Below are 19,768 nucleotides of genomic sequence, written 5' to 3'. Positions count from 1 at the left end.
TATTCCATTTCAGTGTCTATGAAGACTAGGGGTATCTCGATGCTATGAAGGCCGTATCCCACCCTGCCAACTACGTACTCCGGCTGCACACGCCTCGCAACTTTTTATCTGCAAAGTGCCAATCTAACCCAGGAACGCCACTACTTCTCCTCGGGCGGTTCCAACTTGTAGTCCTCCTTCATCTGAAATGGGTTTGTGCGCATGTAGCTGCTGACATCCGACTGATAGCAGAGCGAGTTGAGGTAGTCGTGAACCTGCGGGACCACCAATCCCGGCTCCGCGTCGTTACCGAAGAACTCGGGGATGCGAAGCAGGTTGTACGGCTCGCTGCGCGCCTTCTCGAGGGAGTCGTCAATGAGCACGGTGTTGCTCTGGTCCCAGCAGCCGCCGTACTCGGCGTCCGGGTGCGACGACTTGACGCGGGGGTCGTCCCACACCTTCTGCAGCCGCTTGTACACCTGCACGCGGAGGTTGTAGTCGGCCTTCGAGAGACCGAAGCGGTCGCGGCCCCAAATGGCCAGCACGCGGCGGTGGATCTCGCCCCGGTCTCTGCCGCCCGGGATGGGCGGGCCGAGGAGGAGCTGGTCGCACATGGACTGGACGTTCTGCGGACGGGCGGACGACCAGATGACCACGTGGAAGGTGTCGAGGCAGTATTGCAGGAAGCGCTTGGCGTACGGGCGCTCGACGAAGGAGGTTGCGTTGCGCCGGTTGGGGCGGTAGAGGAGGGTGCCGTTGAGGTCCATGACCACGAGGATAGGCTTCGGGGTCGGGAGGAGGGTCGGTGGAATGGAGGCGCGTTGGAGGTATTCTGCGGTCGGGTCGGGGACGCCGCCTGAGGCGAGTGAAGGGGCTACGATCTTATCGCGGTCGTTCATGGCCCTGCGGTTCAAAGGTTAGCTTGGACAAATGCGATGGAGATGGTGATCGCTTACTTTGCGCGGGGACCCTTGGGGGGAGTGGGCTGCTGGCTTGCGCCGCCGGGCGCGGCCTGAGAAGCTGGTGCGGCTTGAGGGAAGGGGAAGGAGCCGTTTTGTGTGTTGTTTCCGAGGCCGGGTATCGTGAAGCTTCCGCCAGGTGTTTGTGCGGGAGCTCCGGTGATGGTCGGGGCGGGCTTGGCCCACCATTGCATGTTGGGCATGTCCATTGCGTAGACTTTGAAGGGGTGAAGGGGTTGCGCGTCTGGATATGAAGGTACTCTGCCTCCAAATTGAGGATCGCGCGCGTCGTGGCAGCTGCGTTGCCTCGCGAGAACCTTTCTGGTTGTGCCCAAAGTCGCGTACGGCTGGCGGAAGGCAAGCCGGAAAGATCTGGGGTAGACGTTTAAGATGGAGGGGCGCATGGGCGGGTCTAAGGTCGCGGGGTGAAAATTGTTGTCTCTAATTGGCTCCGTATGAGCAAAAAGAAACTTGGCTCGTACTGAAAAATTATTCAGATAGCAAATATCGATTAGTTCGTTACGGCTGTTAGTAAGAGTGGATGTGGTGTGCTACGTGCGATGTGAGTTTGGATGCCCGCTGAGAGAAATTGTTCTCTCCATGCATTCCTTATCTAATCGATAAGAATATTCTTATCTACGGTCATGCTCATGTTGACCCACTAAAATTTTCGCTACCTCCAGTGCTGTAGACTTCACATCCCCCATATGATTCCTCAGATTGCTACTCACAGCTTCTCAGCAAAAAAGTATCAGTACGTCACAAAATGCTTTCGGGAAAGAGAAAACAAGGATTTGGTGGGCTTCAGCGCCGGGTGAGGCCGAGAAGAGAGCAGGAGGAGGAGCCGGAAATCGAGGAGACTTTCAGCAGCGAGCCTGAGGAGATGGGTGTGGAGGGTGATGAGATGAGCGAGGACGAAGAGGATGAGGACGAGATGGACAATGAGGAGGAGGTAAATCTCACACCTTTGATGAAACCGAGACTCGATGCTAACATTACCACAGTCTGATGGATCGCCACCGCCAAAGAAACCCACCATCGACATCTCATCAGTCTCATTCGGCGCACTCGCCAAAGCCCAAGCTTCCATGCCAGCGGGACGTCGCAAACGCGCCGCCGCCGCTGAACCCTCAGAACAGGACTCCGACTCCGATTCCGGCCCCGAGGAGGCCGGAAATGGCAGGAAACTCAAGTCGGCCGCCGACCTCGCCAAGCGCACGAGCAAGCACGCGCCCATGGAAATGTCCAGCAAGAGACAGGTCTCCCGCAAGCGCGAGGTCATCGCCGTGCCCAAGATGGAGGTGCGCGACCCGCGCTTCGACCCGCTCAGCGGCCCCGTCGACGAGGCCAAGGCCAGGAAGGCGTATGCGTTCCTGGACGAGTACCGCGCCGACGAGATGAAGCAGCTGCGCGCGGAGATCAAGAAGACGAAGGATGCGGCGAAGAAGGAGGAGATGAAGCGGCTTTTGTTGTCGATGGAGTCCAAGATGAAGGCGCGGCAACGCAAGGACAGGGAGCAGGAGCTGATGCAGGAGCACAAGCGTCGCGAAAAGGAGCTGGTGAAGCAGGGCAAGCAGCCTTTCTACCTGAAGAAGGCGGAGCAGAAGAAGAGGCTGCTCGTGGACCAATTCTCGAATATGAAGAAGAGGCAGGTTGACAAGTCAATCGAGAGGAAGCGCAAGAAGGTCGTCGCAAAGGAGAGAAAGGAGCTGGACAAGTTGGAGAGGCGACCTCGATAGGGAGGGACGGTGCATTAGCGTGGTCTATCGAGAATTACATGGCCTGTGTGTGCTTTCTGCTTCGCGGCCTTTGTCTGTCTTACTTCTTTTGACCGCATCATGTAGTCTCTCTAACATGTTGTTACAGTGATGATACAAATGATACAAGCGAACCAACCGTCTCAACCTCAGACGGTGTAACCGTTCTTCTTCAAGCTCTCCTCAAACATTTCTCGGCATCGAACCTTGCTACCGAGTCTGGCACAAAGCAGGAAGGCACCGCTCAACTTGCGGTGCAAGCTATATGTCTCCTCGGGCGGTGGCGCCAGTCGCTCGCGCAGCATGACGGGGATGAGGGCCTTAACGCGCTCGGTGATGGTTTGGTCCTTAAAGTCGTAGACCTCAGGCGCCGAGGCGAGAAACGGCTCGGCGAGCGTCAGCACCGACTTGACGTGAGCATCCACCATCGTCTTGCTTTCATGGCCAGTCAGATATCCAAGACTCTCTGAGAGCTCCTTGACGCCCTGGTGGTCAGATCTTGAGGCCGCCGCAAGAAGTTGAACATACTGCACGACGAACTCATCTGGATACTCCCTCGACGCGCCAAAATCGAGCAGCTCGAGCTTGTTCGTCTTAGCGTTGTAGAGGAAGTTTGTCCAGTTCGGGTCGGTTTGCATGAACTTGAACTCGGTGATTTCCCTCAAGCAGAGGCGGAGGATCTGAGTGCCGATCCAATCACGCTGGTCCTGGGTAAACGACGTGACCCTCGTAACTCCAACGCCGTCCATCCAGTCCATCGTCAGGACATTCTTTCCAGAAGCTTTCAGGTGAACATCGGGCACGAGGAAAGTGCCCTCTTCCCCGGCGAGCAACTCCTTGTACTTGATGAGACACTGGGCTTCTCGCTCATAGTCGCACTCCCAGCCAAGCTCGAGTCGTGCGTTGTCGATGGTCTTGTTGAGATACAAGCCCTTGGGCAAAAGCTTGGTGGCATTCAGCAGAATGCCGAGATTATCGAGGTCCGAGTTGATGGAGTCAGCAACGCCGGGGAATTGGATCTTCACTGCCACTTTTCTACCATTCTTCAGCGTAGCGCGATGGACCTGGCCGATGGACGCGGCAGCGATTGGCTTCTCCTCAAACTCCTCAAAGAGTTCCCGCCATTCAGCACCCAAGTTCGCTACAAGGACCTTATCTCTCTGGTATGAAGGCATGTAGTCAGCGCGGTCTTGCACTCTTTGTAGCACCTCCTGGATTGGTCCCGGAAGCATCTTGGAGTCCTGGAAGCTCATCATCTGACCCATTTTAAGCGCAGCGCCTCTCATTCTGGACAGCTTGGACACCAGTCTCTCCATATTGCCGGCGCTAAGCAATACCGAGCCCTCGCCCTTGCCGCCAAAGGCCCTGCCGATGCTCTCCGTGATGGCGCCTCCCATCATGCCAGCAGCCAGACCGCCATAGTTCCAAAGTCTGCTAATCCGGGTGGCGGGAACTTTGGATTCTCTAAGAACATATGCTGGTGTTGGGGCTGGGGATGAGGACTGGTCGACCGCTGCACCAAGCACGTCCTCGACTGGCGGCTCTTCTTTTTGCGTTTCGATTGCAGAGGCTTTGAGGACTGGCTCGCTTTCCGAACTAACAGGAGCCGCCGTTGCAGGTGTTTCTGTACTCGGTTTACCGTCCTGAGGTGCAGCCAGCGTGGGCTCTGGGGCGGCTTTGACGGCTGGTGGACTCTTCTCCGGCGCCTTCGCCGCTGGCTTGGAGTGAACAACAAACTCAGGAAGACCAACCGGCTTGAGCTTCTTTCGAGCGCCAAACAGTTGATCCATCTGCTTTTCATCCTTCTTTCCTATCATACTAGCAGCACGGTTGCCGTGGAAAATGTTGATGTTGACATCTGGTGGAACGTCATCAAGCTCTTCAGAGACGGGAGCGCCATATGCTGGTGTCACGCCCTTGCTCGTGGAGCTGTCATCTTTGGGCTTTGCCGCCGACGGCGACGCATCAGACCACGGGAAGCCGGAAGGGTTTGATTGCCTTAGTTGAGAAAGAACCGAACCGGAATCCGGCTTGGTGACGGATCCATGGCTGGGCTTGGACTGAAAATGGTTTGGAGATGCGTGAGGGACATGAGTGACTTTTGGTGTCGATTTCGGCTGCACTGGTGGTGCCTCTGTTGTTGATGGCTGTGCTTCTTGTGAAGCCGTCGGTGATGTACTCTCATCGGCAGTGTCTGCTCGTGTGTTTTCCGGTGCCACTGGAGCTCGGCGTGTTAAGCTGGAAGCTTTGCTGAAGCTCTCAAGCTGCCGACCTCTTAGGGCGACATGCTTGGATGCGACTGAGCGCGATGCACTCAGCACCGCTGCCACATCGACAGCAAAATCGGCGAATCTCATCTGAGCGGCAACTCTCAACTATCTCACGCGCAAGTCATTGCACGATTTTCGACCGGAAAATGACTGCACGTCTCCGTGGAAGCTCCGGGACTAAGTCGTTATCGTCATAAATCGAGAAAAGTTGAGTGATGGCTACATGCAACAAGCGTGGCTTGGAACCATAAATGCGCATATCCGATATATCGGACTAATGGGGCGCCACACGGTACTGCCAGTCGTGTAAGTCCTTGATCCGAACGTGGATTATCAGGCCCGAGTCTTGCAGATTGCTATTGTTATCTTGAGGTTCGTTTGGGGGTTGTTGAACTAATAATCTACTAAACCTAACCATGTTTGATGCGTTGCAAAGAATGATTATTGCTAAGCCGCCTCATGCTGTACAGCGCTCTCTTCTGATGTGGTATCTATCCTTGCTCTATCCCTATTCCATTTGGTCGTTATTCATTAAGTTTCATTCTACCGAATTTCACTGAGGGACCTTGGAGCCACCTTTCAATAGCGAGCCTCGTGCCCTCAACGGCGTCGCTTTCGGAGTCGAGCCGCTGGGGCTTCCCCGTCTGGGACTTCCGATCTTACTCCATAGTCTTTGAGCGGCAGGCGTCAGTCCTCCAGAGACCCTCGGACTAGATGGAAACTTTGGCACTGGGGTCCTCTCTAGCTTTCCGGTCAATCCATTCTTTACCGATTCTCTCTTGGATTGCGCTGCCCTCTCAACCAGCCGATGATGCAGACTTTCCCTCTTGCCTTGCTCCTGTAATTTAAAAGGGTTGGGAGTCGCATCACCAGGGCCTAAGTTAATGATTGGTGCTGGAAGAACCTCTTCTTCATCATCGGCGTCATCAACGAAGGCGTAGCCATTCACTCTTGGCGTTTCTCCACCTCCCACCGCGCTCGAAGCTTGATCGTCCTTTCGCGGCCTACCCGCGATGGCGTCTCTCACCGCAGACATTGTTGGAGACGGTGGCCTTTCGACAATCGCGGGCTGGGGGATCCTTGTGTTCTGGTAGTTGATCGATTTCGGAGCCATCATCGAAGTCGCCTCGGCCCTTTGAGCAGGGCTCTCGTATTTGTCATCAACACCGTCCGGCCCAAACATGAGATTGTTCTTCGGGTTAGCGTTCCAGCTATCCGGCCTGGCTGGCCTATCATCGGCATCCTTGATTGCCAGCCTGTCTCTTTTGATAAACCCGTCGTCGATCAAGCGGCCGTTCTGAGCCAGCTTCTCCTCCACTTCGGCTTGCTTGATCATCTGTTTCGATGGCAGCTTGTTCCCATGCCAGAGCCATGCATACTTCTCCGCTTTCTTCTGACTTTGCTTGTCCATGAGCTTGTAGAAGCTCTCGTTATCCTCACTGGTGTACTTGGCCTGGAAGTTGGCTAGGCTCAAGTTGGTATCCACAACGGGCCTCTGCTCCTCAACGACTGTTGGCGCGACAGATGCTGGTGTATCCGCGCCGTACGCTGACGGTGTGCGCCCTCCATTCTCGAACATGGGCGGTATCTTCACCCTCTGCCTTCCTGGGGTCATCACGCGCTGTAGCCTTTGTCCAGCGCTCGAGATCCATACTGCGTCCTTCGATTCGAGGGCGTCGAGGTATTCCTGCTGAGTTTCCGATTCCAAAAGCCCAGGAAAGAAGTCGCGCGCGATAATTTTCGAGAGGGCATCGGTATATGTATCTTCGTCTATGACCTTCTTGGGCCTCTTGATCTTCTTCGCGGGCGGCGGTGGTGGCATGAGGTCGGTGTCAGTGCGCTTTCGCACCAGCGCGTTGGACTGTTGACTTGGAGACTCCATCGTGACGTCCTATTGTTGCTAGGCGAGCGCGCCGACTTCGGGTGTCTCGACAGACCGTGGGTGGTGAAAAAGTGCCATGCAGAGGCTGTCGTGTTGCAAGTCAGCGAAGTTCGCAGGATAACACTGGCGCGCTCGCATTCAGGCCTGAAATGACGTGGAGCCGATAAAAGATAAGCCTGATTAGGGACCCTGGAAGGTTTCGAAGGCACGTATGCAGCTACCGAGGCGTCACCCGCTAAAGCCGTCCAAATCCATGTCCGTGCTTTTCAGTGGCAACTGCCACCTGGGAAGCTGAGGGTAATGGAGGGGCTAGGCCCGGAGCTGGCCCTCCTGAACCCCTGTCGAGATCCTGAAGTGGCAACTGAAAGCCGCCCCGCAGTTGCGCTCAGCGTATCGCTTGGTGCAGTAACACAGCGTTGTAGCGCACTGTTTCTGTTACCTTAGCTCCGAAGAGGGTTTAAGGGCCGAACCGTCGCGAAAGGAAGCTTTTTGACTTGGTCCCCCGGAACTTCAACCTTCTAAGAGCTTCCGCAGGCCGAAAACTTCGCCGATTACGACCCTTCCCTCTCTCTCCCATTCTCGTTGTGTGCGTCGAACTCGGTGTCGCACTCGAAAACCGCACTCTACACCCAACAGTCCGCGGGCGACAGGATCAGAGAGCGTCTCGAGGCCTCTTCGCCACGATAAACTACCCCACACTTGCTTTACCATTTGCACCAAGTCCGCGCTGCTGTTGCCGCCATGTCGACTCCGGAGGAGCAGGCCGTGGCCTTCAAGAACCAGGGCAACAAGGCGTTTTCTGCCCACGATTGGCCCACTGCCATTGAGTTTTACACCAAAGCCATCGAGTTGAACGACAAGGAGCCCACATTCTTCACGAACCGCGCCCAGGTTTGCCCCGCCCCCTCCCTTTGCGACAGGCCCTGCATCTTGAAGTTGCTCGTGTGACTGACCATTTCTCGTCCCGGTGCAGGCAAACCTCAAGTCCGAAGCTTACGGATATGCCATTGCGGATTGTACGAAAGCGATCGAGTTGAACCCCAAGTTTGTCAAGGTTCGTGCCTCTTGCCAGCAGGCACCCGGTATAAACAGCCCGATGCTGACGTCCCGTCGCTTTAGGCATACTTCCGTCGAGGTCTCGCACACACAGCCATTCTCAGGCCCAAGGACGCCCTCGTAGACTTCAAGGAATGCATAAAGCTCGACCCGAACAACAAGGATGCCAAGCTCAAGTTGGATGAGTGCAAAAAGATTGTGCGCAAGTTGGATTTCTATGCTGCCATTGAAGTGGGCGACGAGCCGTCGGCTGCGGAGGGTCTTGACGTTGATTCTATCAACGTCGAGGCAGACTATGATGGTGTCAGATTGGGAAGCGAGATGACGCAGGAGTTCATTGACGACATGACGGAGAGGTTCAAGACTGGCAAGAAGATCCACAGGAAATACGTTTACCAGATCATTCTGGCCGTCAAGAAGCTCGTCTATGATGAGCCCACCATGGTGGAGATGGAGGTTCCTGAGGGTGTTCAGCTTACCGTCTGCGGTGACACTCACGGTAAATTATCTTACCACAGTGCTGATGCGCTTCGGGCTAACCCATGTGTAGGCCAGTACTTCGATTTGATGGAACTGTTCCGTTTGAACGGAACACCGAACGACAAGCACTACTACCTGTTTAACGGTGACTTCGTCGACCGTGGATCTTGGTCAACCGAGATTGCTCTCCTGCTTTACGCTTACAAGTGGCTGAGACCCAAGGGTTTCTTCCTGAACCGTGGCAACCACGAGACAGACGACATGAACCGAGTGTACGGCTTTGAGGGAGAGTGCAAGGCTAAGTACAACGAGAGGTATGTGCTTTTCGTTACTTCTTATGAGTCGCACTCATTGACAATCGCAGAATCTTCAAGCTGTTCTCCGAGAGTTTCTCAGCCCTGCCCCTTGCCACCCTGATCGGAACCAAGTACCTTGTCCTGCACGGTGGTTTGTTCTCGGACGACAAGGTAACTTTGGACGATATCCGCAAGCTCGACAGGCACGCCCAGCGCCAGCCTGGCCAGTCCGGTCTCATGATGGAGATGCTGTGGACGGATCCTCAGGACGAACCTGGCCGTGGCCCGAGCAAGCGTGGCGTTGGCATGCAATTCGGACCCGACGTTACGAAGCAGTTCTGCGAGAACAACGGTCTCGAGGCGGTCATTCGCAGTCACGAAGTCCGCATGGACGGATACGAGGTGCAGCACGACGGACGTTGCATTACTGGTGAGTTCTTTTGGTATCTAATGAAGTGCATTCGAGGCTAATCGTTACAGTCTTCTCCGCCCCCAAATACTGCGATTCCACCGAGAACCGGGGAGCCTATATCAACATTGGCACCGACTACAAGTTGAAGTTCAACCAGTTTGATGCCGTACCTCACCCGGATATCAAGCCCATGGTAAGCATTGCGCAACACCCCTGCTTGGTTCGCCGCTGACTGTCTTCCAGGCATACGCCCAGAGCTCTCTCATGTCGTCTCTGATGTAATTGACGTAAAACGGACGGTCGTTCCGGGGATACAATGTGGTATATCTGCATCCGCTGCATAAACGGCGCATGTGATCGGCGCATATAGGGGGCAGGCTGGAAGCGTGGGATTTGGCCATGCGGATAAACGGAGTTTTTGTCTGCAATCGATAACCATACCCGAAGTCTAGAATAATTTGACGCTTGGGCGTGTGGCTTAACCCCTCCATCATGTTCAAGACGTCCAGAGCTTGTCCTGGCCGTTTGCACCAACCATAGCTCCTAGATAGTCGGAACACTGCTTCACTCGGAGCGTCCGCCGGTCGCCCTGTTCAGAGACACCCGCCCAGGCGGTAATGGCCGCTGCGAAAGGGCTCAGGTCTTGACGGGGTACTCGCAGCCAGCATTCTCTGTCTTCGACTTTGAGGATATCGATGGGGATGGCGGAACCGGTGGCGCCCAGGAACTGACGCAGGGCGGAGTTGCAATAAGACCTCACTTGCAAGTTGTCCAGGGGAGTGATATCGGAAACCCGTGATGCGTCAGAGACAAGCTCCAACTGAGCATAAGAGAATGGTGGGGTCTTAATGGTGCAAGTGAGAAGCTCGTGAGACTTTTGGCTGGTCGCACGCGGCGTGCTCGTTGGGATTTCTGAGCTTTGCGTCGCCATGTTGAAAGGCCAAATGAGATATGCTTTAGTTTCAAGAAGTGTTGCTGTAAGCTTGCAAGCGCAAGTGTCGATGGGATGAGGTGTTGTAAGTCGACTTGGAGAATTTCACCCCAGGATGAGTGATGTACTTTGATTCGCGGCGTGGGTAGGCCTGCAGGGTCCCTGAGGTGGGTCCGCTGTCGAAAGACATGACGCCCCTTTAAATGCATATGCAACTAGGTAGGTGGTTGGCTCCCCAAGTGAAGCCGCCTACCGCCTCCAACTTCCTATCGAGAAAGCCAGCTTCGAGCGCGACGACACCTTCACGACGAACACGATCTGCTCTCCTCCTACCCGCGAGTCTCTCCGTTCTCAACCCGCCGATTCGCCAAGATGTCGAGTGATAACTACGTCAACCCCAACCAGCAGCGCTACCTGCGCGCCTGCATGGTCTGCTCCATCGTCTTGACCTACTCCGTACGTTAGCCACCTCGAAAAAAGAGAAAACGACAATGGCGACTTCCGTCGCAATGAGAAAAAAGCATCCCAGCTAACGTCACATCCCCTCTCCCAGAAATTCCGCGACGAAGGTTGCCCCAACTGCGAAGAGTTCCTCCACCTCGCCGGCTCGCAGGACCAGATCGAGAGCTGCACGTCCCAGGTCTTTGAGGGCCTCATCTCCCTCAAGGACCCCGGACGCTCCTGGGTCGCCAAGTGGCAGCGCCTCGACAACTACGTCCGCGGCGTCTACGCCATCAAGGTGTCTGGCCAGCTCCCCGACGAGATTCGGACGACACTCGAGGAGGAGTATAGGATACGCTACATCCCGTATGTGCACGAGGCTGCTGCTCTCTATTCCCGGAGGGCATTTGGTGGAACTATATACTGACTGATTTTTTCAGACGCGATGGAACGGAGACCGAGGTTGATAACTAAAGGACGTAGTAATCGGGTCGGGAAAAGAAAGAAAAGGAATCATTATACTTGGTATTCGGCGTTCAGGGGGAATTAAGAAGGTCGGCATGGAGTCAAGGCAAGACTCACATTAGATGAATCAATTCGCAATGGTATCTGAAATCGCCCTGTAACATATCCTGTCCGTTCTATGATATGATGCCGCAGTCCTCAACCCAAAACGCCGGTCCGCCCCTAAAACAAACGCGGTGAATTCATGATGTCTCACCGTTGGTCCGTCTTCTGCTTCTTAAACGAGAACCCTCCAAACCCGGAACCCTCCCTCGGCCTCTTCTTTTCCATCCTTTCCATGTCCTCTTTCATGATTCTCTCGGCCTCGCTCATCTTCTTGGGCTGCTCGAAGGCCGACTTCTTCGCGTCACCAGCCAGCGCATTCTTCTTGGCTTGCGCGAAGACGTTCTTCTTCTCCGGCTTGGCCGTCATCTTGAGTGAAATGCCGCCTAATGAAGGCTTCTCCGCAGGTTTCTCTGCCGGCTTTTCTGCCGCTACGGGGGGCGTCGCGGACCCAGACGCGTCAGGGGATTCGGTTTTGGACGGCTCAGCCTTGGGTTTGGCCCCAAACGACAGCGATATCTTCTCCCCCTCAGCGCGCTGAAGCCCCTTTTCCTTGTCCTCATCCTTCTCGTCCTTCTCCCCCCTCGCTTCAGCCTGCTTCTGCGCACGCTTTATTTGCTCCCGAATCATCATCTGCTCGACCTCTTCGTTTCCTCGATCCTGCGCCTCTTTCCTTCGGAGTGCTTCTTGTCTCTTGAGCGCCTCGGGAGAGTTGTCGATCCAGGCAATGTGAAGGCCTTTCTCCGTCTCCTCAACGCGACAGATGCCCTCCCTGCCCAGGTGTTTCGCAAACTCGGTCAAGCTGGGCCATTTCGTCGCGTTCATGTGGACGTGCTCCTTGTTGGCGATGTACTCTTGGTAGAAGTGGTTGATATGAACCTGCTTCTCGCCGTGACCGGTGCGGAGCAGCTGAATGAAGTCGCGGAGGAACTGGTTGCTATACTCGTTGAGGAACTTCTTGGGGTCTTCGCCGACGAGGAGGAGCTTCCGGACGTGCGATTCGGACAGGCAATGCTGCTTAAAGGAATTCTCATCACGGGTTTGCTTTTCGCAAGGTGTGCAGTACCATCGCAGGCGTTGCAGGCCCTTCATCTTCATCTTGTTGTTCAGGTACTTGACCGACCCGACCTCTGCTTTCGGCATCTTGGCGATTTTTTCGGGGGGTTCGTGAGGAGTGTTAATTTGAATATGTCGCAGAGTATAGGAAATGGTTTGGTCGAAAATTCGGCGGTTGATGTCCTTGTTGAGGATTTAGGGGTCGACGTTTTGGTTGATGGTGTAGTTGAGGATGGGAAGTGATCGCAAGGAAAGACGTGACAATCCAAGACGGTTGGTGTTGACGGTGGATCCTTCTAGCTGCTTATCTTATCGGAAATACAGGGGTCTGGTGGCGGGGCTGTACGGTGTGCAACGAGTCTGCCCGACACTGTACCCCACTACGCCGACCTCGGCCTCGACTGGTAAATATTTACCTTCACCTAAGTGCGGTTACTGGGGTGTTGGCCGGCGATGCAAGATCTCGAATCATGGATAACATAATACTGGATAATTATCTCCTGACATCTCCATATAGAAATACTGAACGATTGGTCACTTCCTGATGTATGCTGATCCGTGAATGATGGAGAAACAACCCTAACTTCGGGACCGTTGCACAAAAATCGGTGCTGGGCGTATCGGTGTCAATCAATGTCATCTTGCATTTTCCAAACCATGCTCTACATCCCTGTCTGTTTTGGCTGAATCCAACATGCAAACTTGTGCTCCAATCAATATATCCCCATACGAGAATGAAGTGTGTCTATATACCTTGATCCAAAAGGACATGTCTCGCTCCATGACTATGCAAAGACACGACTAGTCTAATCGAGGAAAGTAAACAGATTTGTGTGCAGAATGTTCATGGCGCGGGTGGCGTCCCGGGCCTCAATGACGCAAGAGATGTTGATCTCGCTGGCACCTAGATTCAAAGTCAATAACAACATCGTGAGACCTGTCTCGGGATAAGCCTACCTTGCGAAATCATCTCCAAGTTGACATTGTGCTCTCCTAGTGTAGAGAACATGCGTCCGGCGATACCGATCATGTTCTTCATTTCCGCACCGACCAGACTCAGGATAGCCATGTCGTGAAGAACGCTGACATCGCCGCAGTCTTCCAGCTCCTTCCGTGCCCTGTCGAAGCTGCCGCCCTCTGAGTTTCCAGCGTGGATAGCCATGGAGACATGCACCTCACTGGTGGAGATGAGATCAACCGAGATCTGGTTCTTGTCCAGGATGGAGAAGACTCTCGCGAAGAAGCCATGGGAGATGGAGCGCTTGTTTGAGTGGACGTTGATGACGGAGATCTTGTCCTTGATGGTGACGGCTGTCGGCCTCTTGGGCTTCTGAATGAGAGAAGGATCTGAGGGCTTGGAACGCTGGATCTGGTGGCCAGCCGTGAGAATGGGGTCGGGAATGACGATGGTTCCAACTCCTCTCGGGTTCTTGACATTCTTGATGCGGATGGGAATAGGGGGCGACGCATGGATGACCTGGTCCATGGTGAGGTGGTGGATGACTTCGGAGCCGTAGAATGTCAACTCCGCCGCCTCGGACGGGGTGATGGAATGCAGCAACCTCGCCGTGGGAACTTTGGTGGGGTCCGCAGTGAAGATTCCGTCAACTTCCTTCCACACCTGCAGCTCATCCGCCTTGAGGCCGACTGCGCAAAGGGCTGCGCAGAGGTCAGTGTAGCCACGGCCAATGTCGCCGTCAATCAGGCTGCCCGGGACATTGCCAAAGAACCCGGTAACGACCGGCACTCTGTCTTCACATGCCGAGATCTTTTTCCGCAGTACGGTGGCCGCCTCTTGGTAGAAGCTCTGATCCAGGCGAGAGGAGGCATCATAGTGGAACGCATCGCTGAGGTCCACATATTCTGCAGCGACACCCTGTGAGAGAATTAGCCTCACTCTCATGACGCAGAAATGGGCAGTTTCCTCACCAGATCTTTCAGTAACGCGGCCATGAATCTACAGCTGAGCTTCTCGCCGAAGCTGATGCATCTGTCTTTCGATCTCGCGTTCACTTCGAGGTTAAATCTCCTTGCGGCCACGATGTATTCAACCAGTTCTTGGCACTCATCCCGGATCTCTTGGTCCAGTGATGCCTGCAGTTCTGGGTTCTTGATGAAGGTCTTGACGGCAGAAACATGGTCATTAGTGATGTCGTCAATTAGACCTCTGGCCTGGCTCATGAGGTCATTCTGAACCTCCTCGGTATTCGTGGCAGCTGCGATGCCTTTGAGCTTGTTGTACACGCCCAGGAGTCTTCCAAAATCAGTGAGCAAGCTAGGATCGGCTGGCACGCTGAGTGACTCACCGGCTGGTGGTGCCCTCGACCTTCTTGCCCGTGCTTCTTGCCGAGCAGACGACAACGACCTTGTTCTTAGCGAGGCTCGCTCTGCATCAAAGTCAGTAGGAGCCTTCATTTCACACGCGGATGTTCCGTCTTACCGGACAATATCCGTGGCGATCTAAAGGGACACACATCGAGTCAGCGTTTGCAGCAATAGTAACGATGCAGACTGAGAAATACCTTGTCGGGAAACTTTCCCACGCTGGTGCCACCAAACTTTTGCACCACCCAGCCGTTGCTGGAGGTGTTTGCTATGGGTTGGCTACTCATGATGCCTCAATTGCAATGTGCAGGCGCAAAAGTGGCTGGTGTTTTAGTATGACTCTACTCACAGGGTCGCGGGGGAGGGGCGCTGTGGTCCGTAAAGTGCGGGAAAAAACAGATCAGAAAAAATGAATGGCGACGGTTGGACTGGGTCGTCAACCCTCGAGCAAGTATCTTCGGTGAGATTTGCGTGTGAGGCAGCAGCAATGTTTCAGCTAGTATGGACAAGTAGGTGAGAGAAAAAGTTGAGGGTGTCAACGATGGTGGGATAAACGGCTTCAAGAAGTGTTGCGGTGGATTGAATTGAATTGGACTAGATCCAAGGTGACCGAGATGGGACGAAAGTGGGATGTGGAGCACAGCGACGAAATCGGCGACGCCTGTCCAAGTCGCAGCTACCAGATTTTGCGCTTCCGGAACATCGGAGGCGGGCCCGAATCTTCAATACCGACCCAGTGCCGCGCTGCCTGCTGCTCAAAGCTTGCCGAACAGATACAGAGGGCCTTGCTCTGAAGGACGGCTCACTTTCGTCACCCTACCCGAGGACTGCGCAAGCCTGTATTGCATTTCCTCCTAGTCGAGTAGCCCTTGATGCCGCTGTGACAACCGCTGCAAATACACCCTGCACGCCGTCTACAGCTATTCCTCATGCAAGAACAGGGCCGAGGAATCTGAATTGGGCAGTCTATCCGTGGCAGCCTCTATCCGTGACAATTTCTTTGTCTGAGTCATACGCATAAGCTTACTGACTCTTCTGTTGCTGCAATTTCCAGCCCAGCCTCTGCAAAGAGGCATATCCAGCCCCTTCTGCCGTTTGGCAGCCGTGTCCAAAATGCACCTTGAATTCTCTAAGTCTCTCCTGTCCAACACCCCCCACGGGGCAGAACGAAAGTCCGGTACCTTTCGATGTTTAAGCCTCCTCGCTGTCTCTGGCCGCCACTCCACCTGCAGGCTGTGGTGAACACTGAAGAGCCAGCCTATGAAACCGCTCGCGAAGAAAACTTTTAGTTGCATGTTCCCGGCAGCGCGCGGGGGTAGCGAATCAGGGACAACCCAATGACGAATGAGGCACACTACACAGTGACAGACGGGGGTCCCTCGCCCCGTTCAATAACCGCCTTTGACGCTGCTGCAACGCAACGCTGGAAATCGATGTTTGTCCCACTTCCTCTGGCAAGGCTCAAGATTGGAACCCACCAGCTTAGCCATATGTGCACCCATGAATACCCTCAGTCGAAGATAAGTGCTGGCCATTTGACCATGGTATCCCCGTAGTGGTTAGCGTCTTTTTGTTGATAGGTCTCTGCGCTTATGATCCCATTGGGCCATACGATTGCGAACATTATGCTAGATTCTCACCTACGCTGGAAGTACAGTCTCCGAACAAGACTCGGTAACGTAAATTGTGAAGGATGATACTTGTAACTCTTCTTCAATGCTCTCCCTGCCGGGTTGTATTACCACTAGATAAACGTATAATCAAATGCCCATGCCCCGGACCAGAAACGAATTGGTATAGCAACCCGCGAGCACCAAATGCAAATGCCATCGCCGTCCTCATCGCCATAAAAGGAACGTCAAAACACCCAAAGCAGAATCCAGAACCCAAAATCCCGGTCTAGTAGAACAGGCGCAGAACTCATAAACGACTCCGTACCAAATGGCAAGAGCTTTTCCCACGCTCATACAATCGTCCAGTCGTGCCATCGTCATCACACTGCACTCGACAGTCCTCCTCCGGCATCAAGCCCCGTCGAGAGGCCGCCTGGCAGATGACTATCGATACATGACACCTGGTTTACCAGGTGCGACTATATTCCAACTCTCCTTCGTTATTGCTGCAGCTCAGCGTTTGCAAGCAGTGCTTGGTTGACCTCCGAGTGCGAGAAAGTGTACTTGTCCATGGGGAAGTCCTCCTCCGGTGTGCGGATGCCGATTCCGCTATCGTCAGGGTTGCTGCCGCCCGTCATCCCAGCCGAGTCGACTTGTCCCTGGCTGTTTGATGGAGGGAATGGCGCCTTGTCCGGCTGCGCTTGAGGGAGGTTGGAGAAGTTGAACTCTTCGCTCCCCGTGCTGTAACGGGATCCTTGCCTGCTCGTCTCTTGTCCCGTCAATTGGGGGTTGGCGGCAATCGCTGATGCGCCCGAAGTCTTCATGTTGAGGAAACCACCCTGCTCAGCAAGGAAGCAAGTCATCTCATCGATCCAGCACTTTGTCACCCACCAAGAGCCGAAACTCTTGCCCTGAGCCATTGTGAGATCCCGCATCACTGCTGTACCGACTCTTTGCACGCAGTAAACAATCTCCGTATGTGACGCGTAGGGGAACCGTGTCGGCAACGACTTGAGGAAGCCGACCCAGCGCTCCAAGACATTCTGGCCGTTCGCATCCGCAGTGCCCTCAGCTCCAGGCTGGCGACCGTTCCTCAAAGCAATGTCGCCATAAACTGTCAGACATTCCACCTCCCAAGGCACGTTCATCGGGTTGAGAAGATCGCGAAGTTCGGATACTAAAAGGTTGACGAGATCGTCCATGCCACGTGTAGGCACACATTCGGCGACCTTGCGTACACGGACCATCGTGATCCAATCGAGGTACATTTGATCGCGGTTGGCTGGGTTCGAAAGCATGTTGGCTGCTGCGTGAGCAGTCAGGTTGACTCTCAACGCGCGGTCGAGCAGGGCTGCGAAAATAGTTGCCGGTGCTTCTTTCGCTCGAATGACGTGGTGCGGTTGTCCCTGGAAAGCGTCTCGAATATGAGGCACGAGGCGCTCTGAAATGTTGCGCAAAGTGTCCAAGACAGGCTTGGGCACGACCTGAAGTGTCAACCCGGAGATGATTCTAAGCATGCGCTGGTAAAGGATGAAGTCGCATTCCTCAATCCAAGGGGCGAGAGCTGGGTTGCCAAGCAACTTCTGCACCGGCATGGTTAATGTGCCCTGGAAGGATGTGTAGAGATGGAAAAAGGTCTTCTCCTTGCAGTAACGAACACATTCGACTAGTGAGGTGCAATGCGACCTGTATAGGGCAGATAAGCTCTTCGCGGCATCCGGGTCAGTTCCGTTGGGTAGGAAGGGCTCCATGCGAGGTAGCACAAGAGGCTCGTTGGACTGGAGGAGGGCCTCATCCGCTTCGGAGGGAAACGAAAATTGGAGCGATGTTTTGGATGTGGATGTGTTCAAATGATCCGCGCTGGTTACATTCGGATGGCTGTAGAAGCTGTGAGATCGTGAGTGCCCCTGTGGTGCTTGGGCAGGACTCTCCGGCCGCTTGGCAGCATCTGGCGAGGGAAGAGCGGCTTTAGCAGGTTGCGACTTGGTGGGAGCCGTGCTGAAGCTCTGGGAACGGCTGGGTTCTGAAATGGCCATTGGGATCTGAGGCTCTGGCTCTCTGAGGTCAGGCTGGTCATCGACCAGAGTGAAGTTGACGTAGTGATACTTAGATTCACCACGAACACCAAGACGCCGAGTCTTCAGGCCGGGGAAAAGGACGCGGACGAGTTTACCGAAGCTGGCCGGGTTGAGGACGGTGATCCTCTCGGTGGCACATCGAGACGCGTAATTGGCATAGACTCTGCCGCGAGGCACGGAGCCTTTACCCTTGGAGCATACCGAGTTGATCCAGAGCATGGCGAATACCTGTCGGGTCCGTTCGGAATTGGGGCCTCGCTCATTGCCGTGAAGCTCCTTGGCAACATCTTGTAGGCCACGGTGTTTGTTGGCGGTGAAGAGGTGACGCATTTCCAGTTCGTTATTGGCACTAGATCTGGCAGAGCTGGACTTTTGCATGCCCATGGCTCCAGCCATGGAATCTTCGTCGTCACGGTCCATCAGCTGGCTATCTTCGGTAAAGCTGTTGTTGGCGAAGCTTTCGGAGGGTAAAGGATGGCGAGGCATGGCGTGTTGTTGGAATGACATGGAATGGTTCATGGCAGCGCTGGACTGGCTCATGGACATTGAGTAATCGCGGGCGTTGTGCATGTGTTGTGCGGCGTGGAGCATCATCTGCTCCTCCGGAGTTATCCGCGACGCGGGTGCGAGATTCCTCTGCTGCCGTTGATCATTGTTGACCCATTGTGCAGAGTACAGCTCTGGCGCGTCGGCGAAGGATTGTTGCTCCATGGTCGGCTGGGTGGAGATGCTGTGAACAGAAGCAGTTGAAGCACGGGATTGAGGTCTCTTCTTGGCCCTCAGAGCTTGGGCGAGATGGTCTGTTTACATTTGTGATCAGCGGGGGAGAGATGGCAGAATCGTGCTCTCGACGTGGAGGAGCATGAAAAGGGTTGTTGATCGTACCGTGATCCATAATCCGTCAGCTCTGTCGTTGGCAGTTGTTGTTATGCGACGAAAACAACACACGGTCATGCAGGACAGGCTACCTAAACAATGAAAGAAAGCAAGGTGCGCCGTGCAGAGAAAGTGGACAGAGATGAGGTTGCAGAAAAGGAGGAGTCGAAGTCGGCAAAGCAATCCGAATCCCTGCAGGGTGGAAAAGCGCGGTGCGCTGTGGTGAGAGCGTCGATATAAAGGATATGGTCGGGGGAAGTGTGGATGGATGGGTTTGTTTAGGATTGCCGACAAAACGACAAAACGTTGTCGTCTCGACAACGCTAGCCTGTGGCTGGAAACACCGAAAACACTGGCTGGGAGTCACGTGAGCCGTAGCTCCGAGTTTGTTGTTTTGTTTTTCGATTGGCCGATGCTGGCGATGTGGGGGAATACATGGATGTCTTTCTCTCCCCTCCGTCTTTTGGCGTCCCTCCAGTGTGTCGAAGGTGCGTGCTTTGTTCCATGGCGGGAAAACAACCGCCTGATGAGCCAATCAGGGGCCGTACTGATTTGAAGCTTGACACAGCTCCGGACGCCTGGCAGGTCAGGCAGCAAAACAAGACCATCCATGATCCCCACCACGCCCGCTTCTTACCTAGTGTAGGTAGTGTTCCTTCCACCAGTGCCTCTGTGTTTTGTCGCAGTCCTTGCTGGCCTTGAGGCGCCCTCGTGTTAGGTAAGCCGCTTAGCAGGACCCACCTGTCTGCGGTGTGCAAAGTCCTCAAGCAATAGGCAAGGCATGGACATG

At 54.5% G+C, this 19,768-nt stretch overlaps 10 protein-coding genes across 10 annotated transcripts; 3 read left to right on the top strand and 7 right to left on the bottom strand.

The window, feature by feature from the left end:
- Nucleotides 1-140: 140 nt before the first annotated feature.
- On the bottom strand, nt 141-1,147 carry COL26b_000334 (uncharacterized protein; the record flags this gene model as incomplete). The annotated part of the gene is made up of 2 exons (XM_053173304.1): nt 141-882; nt 936-1,147. 2 exons carry the CDS (start codon nt 1,145-1,147, stop codon nt 141-143), a joined length of 954 nt encoding a protein of 317 aa, XP_053043010.1.
- A 557-nt stretch (nt 1,148-1,704) lies between these two features.
- Nucleotides 1,705-2,677, top strand: COL26b_000333 (uncharacterized protein; the record flags this gene model as incomplete). The annotated part of the gene is made up of 2 exons (XM_053173303.1): nt 1,705-1,890; nt 1,943-2,677. 2 exons carry the CDS (start codon nt 1,705-1,707, stop codon nt 2,675-2,677), a joined length of 921 nt encoding a protein of 306 aa, XP_053043009.1.
- A 167-nt stretch (nt 2,678-2,844) lies between these two features.
- Nucleotides 2,845-4,880, bottom strand: COL26b_000332 (uncharacterized protein; the record flags this gene model as incomplete). The annotated part of the gene is made up of 2 exons (XM_053173302.1): nt 2,845-4,755; nt 4,875-4,880. The coding sequence occupies 2 exons, from the start codon at nt 4,878-4,880 to the stop codon at nt 2,845-2,847; spliced, it is 1,917 nt and encodes a 638-aa protein (XP_053043008.1).
- A 638-nt stretch (nt 4,881-5,518) lies between these two features.
- COL26b_000331 (uncharacterized protein) lies at nt 5,519-6,847 on the bottom strand (the record flags this gene model as incomplete). The annotated part of the gene is made up of 1 exon (XM_053173301.1): nt 5,519-6,847. One exon carries the CDS (start codon nt 6,845-6,847, stop codon nt 5,519-5,521), a length of 1,329 nt encoding a protein of 442 aa, XP_053043007.1.
- A 741-nt stretch (nt 6,848-7,588) lies between these two features.
- COL26b_000330 (uncharacterized protein) lies at nt 7,589-9,373 on the top strand (the record flags this gene model as incomplete). Its single annotated transcript, XM_053173300.1, has 7 exons — nt 7,589-7,738; nt 7,821-7,901; nt 7,967-8,402; nt 8,454-8,697; nt 8,748-9,109; nt 9,160-9,284; nt 9,335-9,373. The coding sequence occupies 7 exons, from the start codon at nt 7,589-7,591 to the stop codon at nt 9,371-9,373; spliced, it is 1,437 nt and encodes a 478-aa protein (XP_053043006.1).
- A 214-nt stretch (nt 9,374-9,587) lies between these two features.
- On the bottom strand, nt 9,588-10,022 carry COL26b_000329 (uncharacterized protein; the record flags this gene model as incomplete). The annotated part of the gene is made up of 2 exons (XM_053173299.1): nt 9,588-9,818; nt 9,852-10,022. The coding sequence occupies 2 exons, from the start codon at nt 10,020-10,022 to the stop codon at nt 9,588-9,590; spliced, it is 402 nt and encodes a 133-aa protein (XP_053043005.1).
- Nucleotides 10,023-10,394: 372 nt separating this feature from the next.
- TRF2 (Transcription elongation factor SPT4) lies at nt 10,395-10,937 on the top strand (the record flags this gene model as incomplete). The annotated part of the gene is made up of 3 exons (XM_053173298.1): nt 10,395-10,478; nt 10,576-10,829; nt 10,904-10,937. 3 exons carry the CDS (start codon nt 10,395-10,397, stop codon nt 10,935-10,937), a joined length of 372 nt encoding a protein of 123 aa, XP_053043004.1.
- A 243-nt stretch (nt 10,938-11,180) lies between these two features.
- COL26b_000327 (uncharacterized protein) lies at nt 11,181-12,173 on the bottom strand (the record flags this gene model as incomplete). Its single annotated transcript, XM_053173297.1, has 1 exon — nt 11,181-12,173. The coding sequence occupies one exon, from the start codon at nt 12,171-12,173 to the stop codon at nt 11,181-11,183; it is 993 nt and encodes a 330-aa protein (XP_053043003.1).
- A 719-nt stretch (nt 12,174-12,892) lies between these two features.
- Nucleotides 12,893-14,698, bottom strand: COL26b_000326 (uncharacterized protein; the record flags this gene model as incomplete). The annotated part of the gene is made up of 6 exons (XM_053173296.1): nt 12,893-12,990; nt 13,044-13,962; nt 14,016-14,340; nt 14,393-14,473; nt 14,527-14,546; nt 14,609-14,698. 6 exons carry the CDS (start codon nt 14,696-14,698, stop codon nt 12,893-12,895), a joined length of 1,533 nt encoding a protein of 510 aa, XP_053043002.1.
- A 1,826-nt stretch (nt 14,699-16,524) lies between these two features.
- On the bottom strand, nt 16,525-18,813 carry COL26b_000325 (uncharacterized protein; the record flags this gene model as incomplete). Its single annotated transcript, XM_053173295.1, has 1 exon — nt 16,525-18,813. The coding sequence occupies one exon, from the start codon at nt 18,811-18,813 to the stop codon at nt 16,525-16,527; it is 2,289 nt and encodes a 762-aa protein (XP_053043001.1).
- Between the last annotated feature and the right edge of the window lie 955 nt (nt 18,814-19,768).

The sequence above is a fragment of the Colletotrichum chrysophilum genome, assembly GCF_026319265.1.
Source record: "Colletotrichum chrysophilum strain AFK26 chromosome Unknown scaffold_1, whole genome shotgun sequence".
Classification (NCBI taxonomy): Eukaryota; Fungi; Ascomycota; class Sordariomycetes; order Glomerellales; family Glomerellaceae; genus Colletotrichum; species Colletotrichum chrysophilum.
The sequence above is the reverse complement of the archived record's forward strand: the minus strand, read 5'-3'. Positions and strand labels throughout refer to the sequence as shown.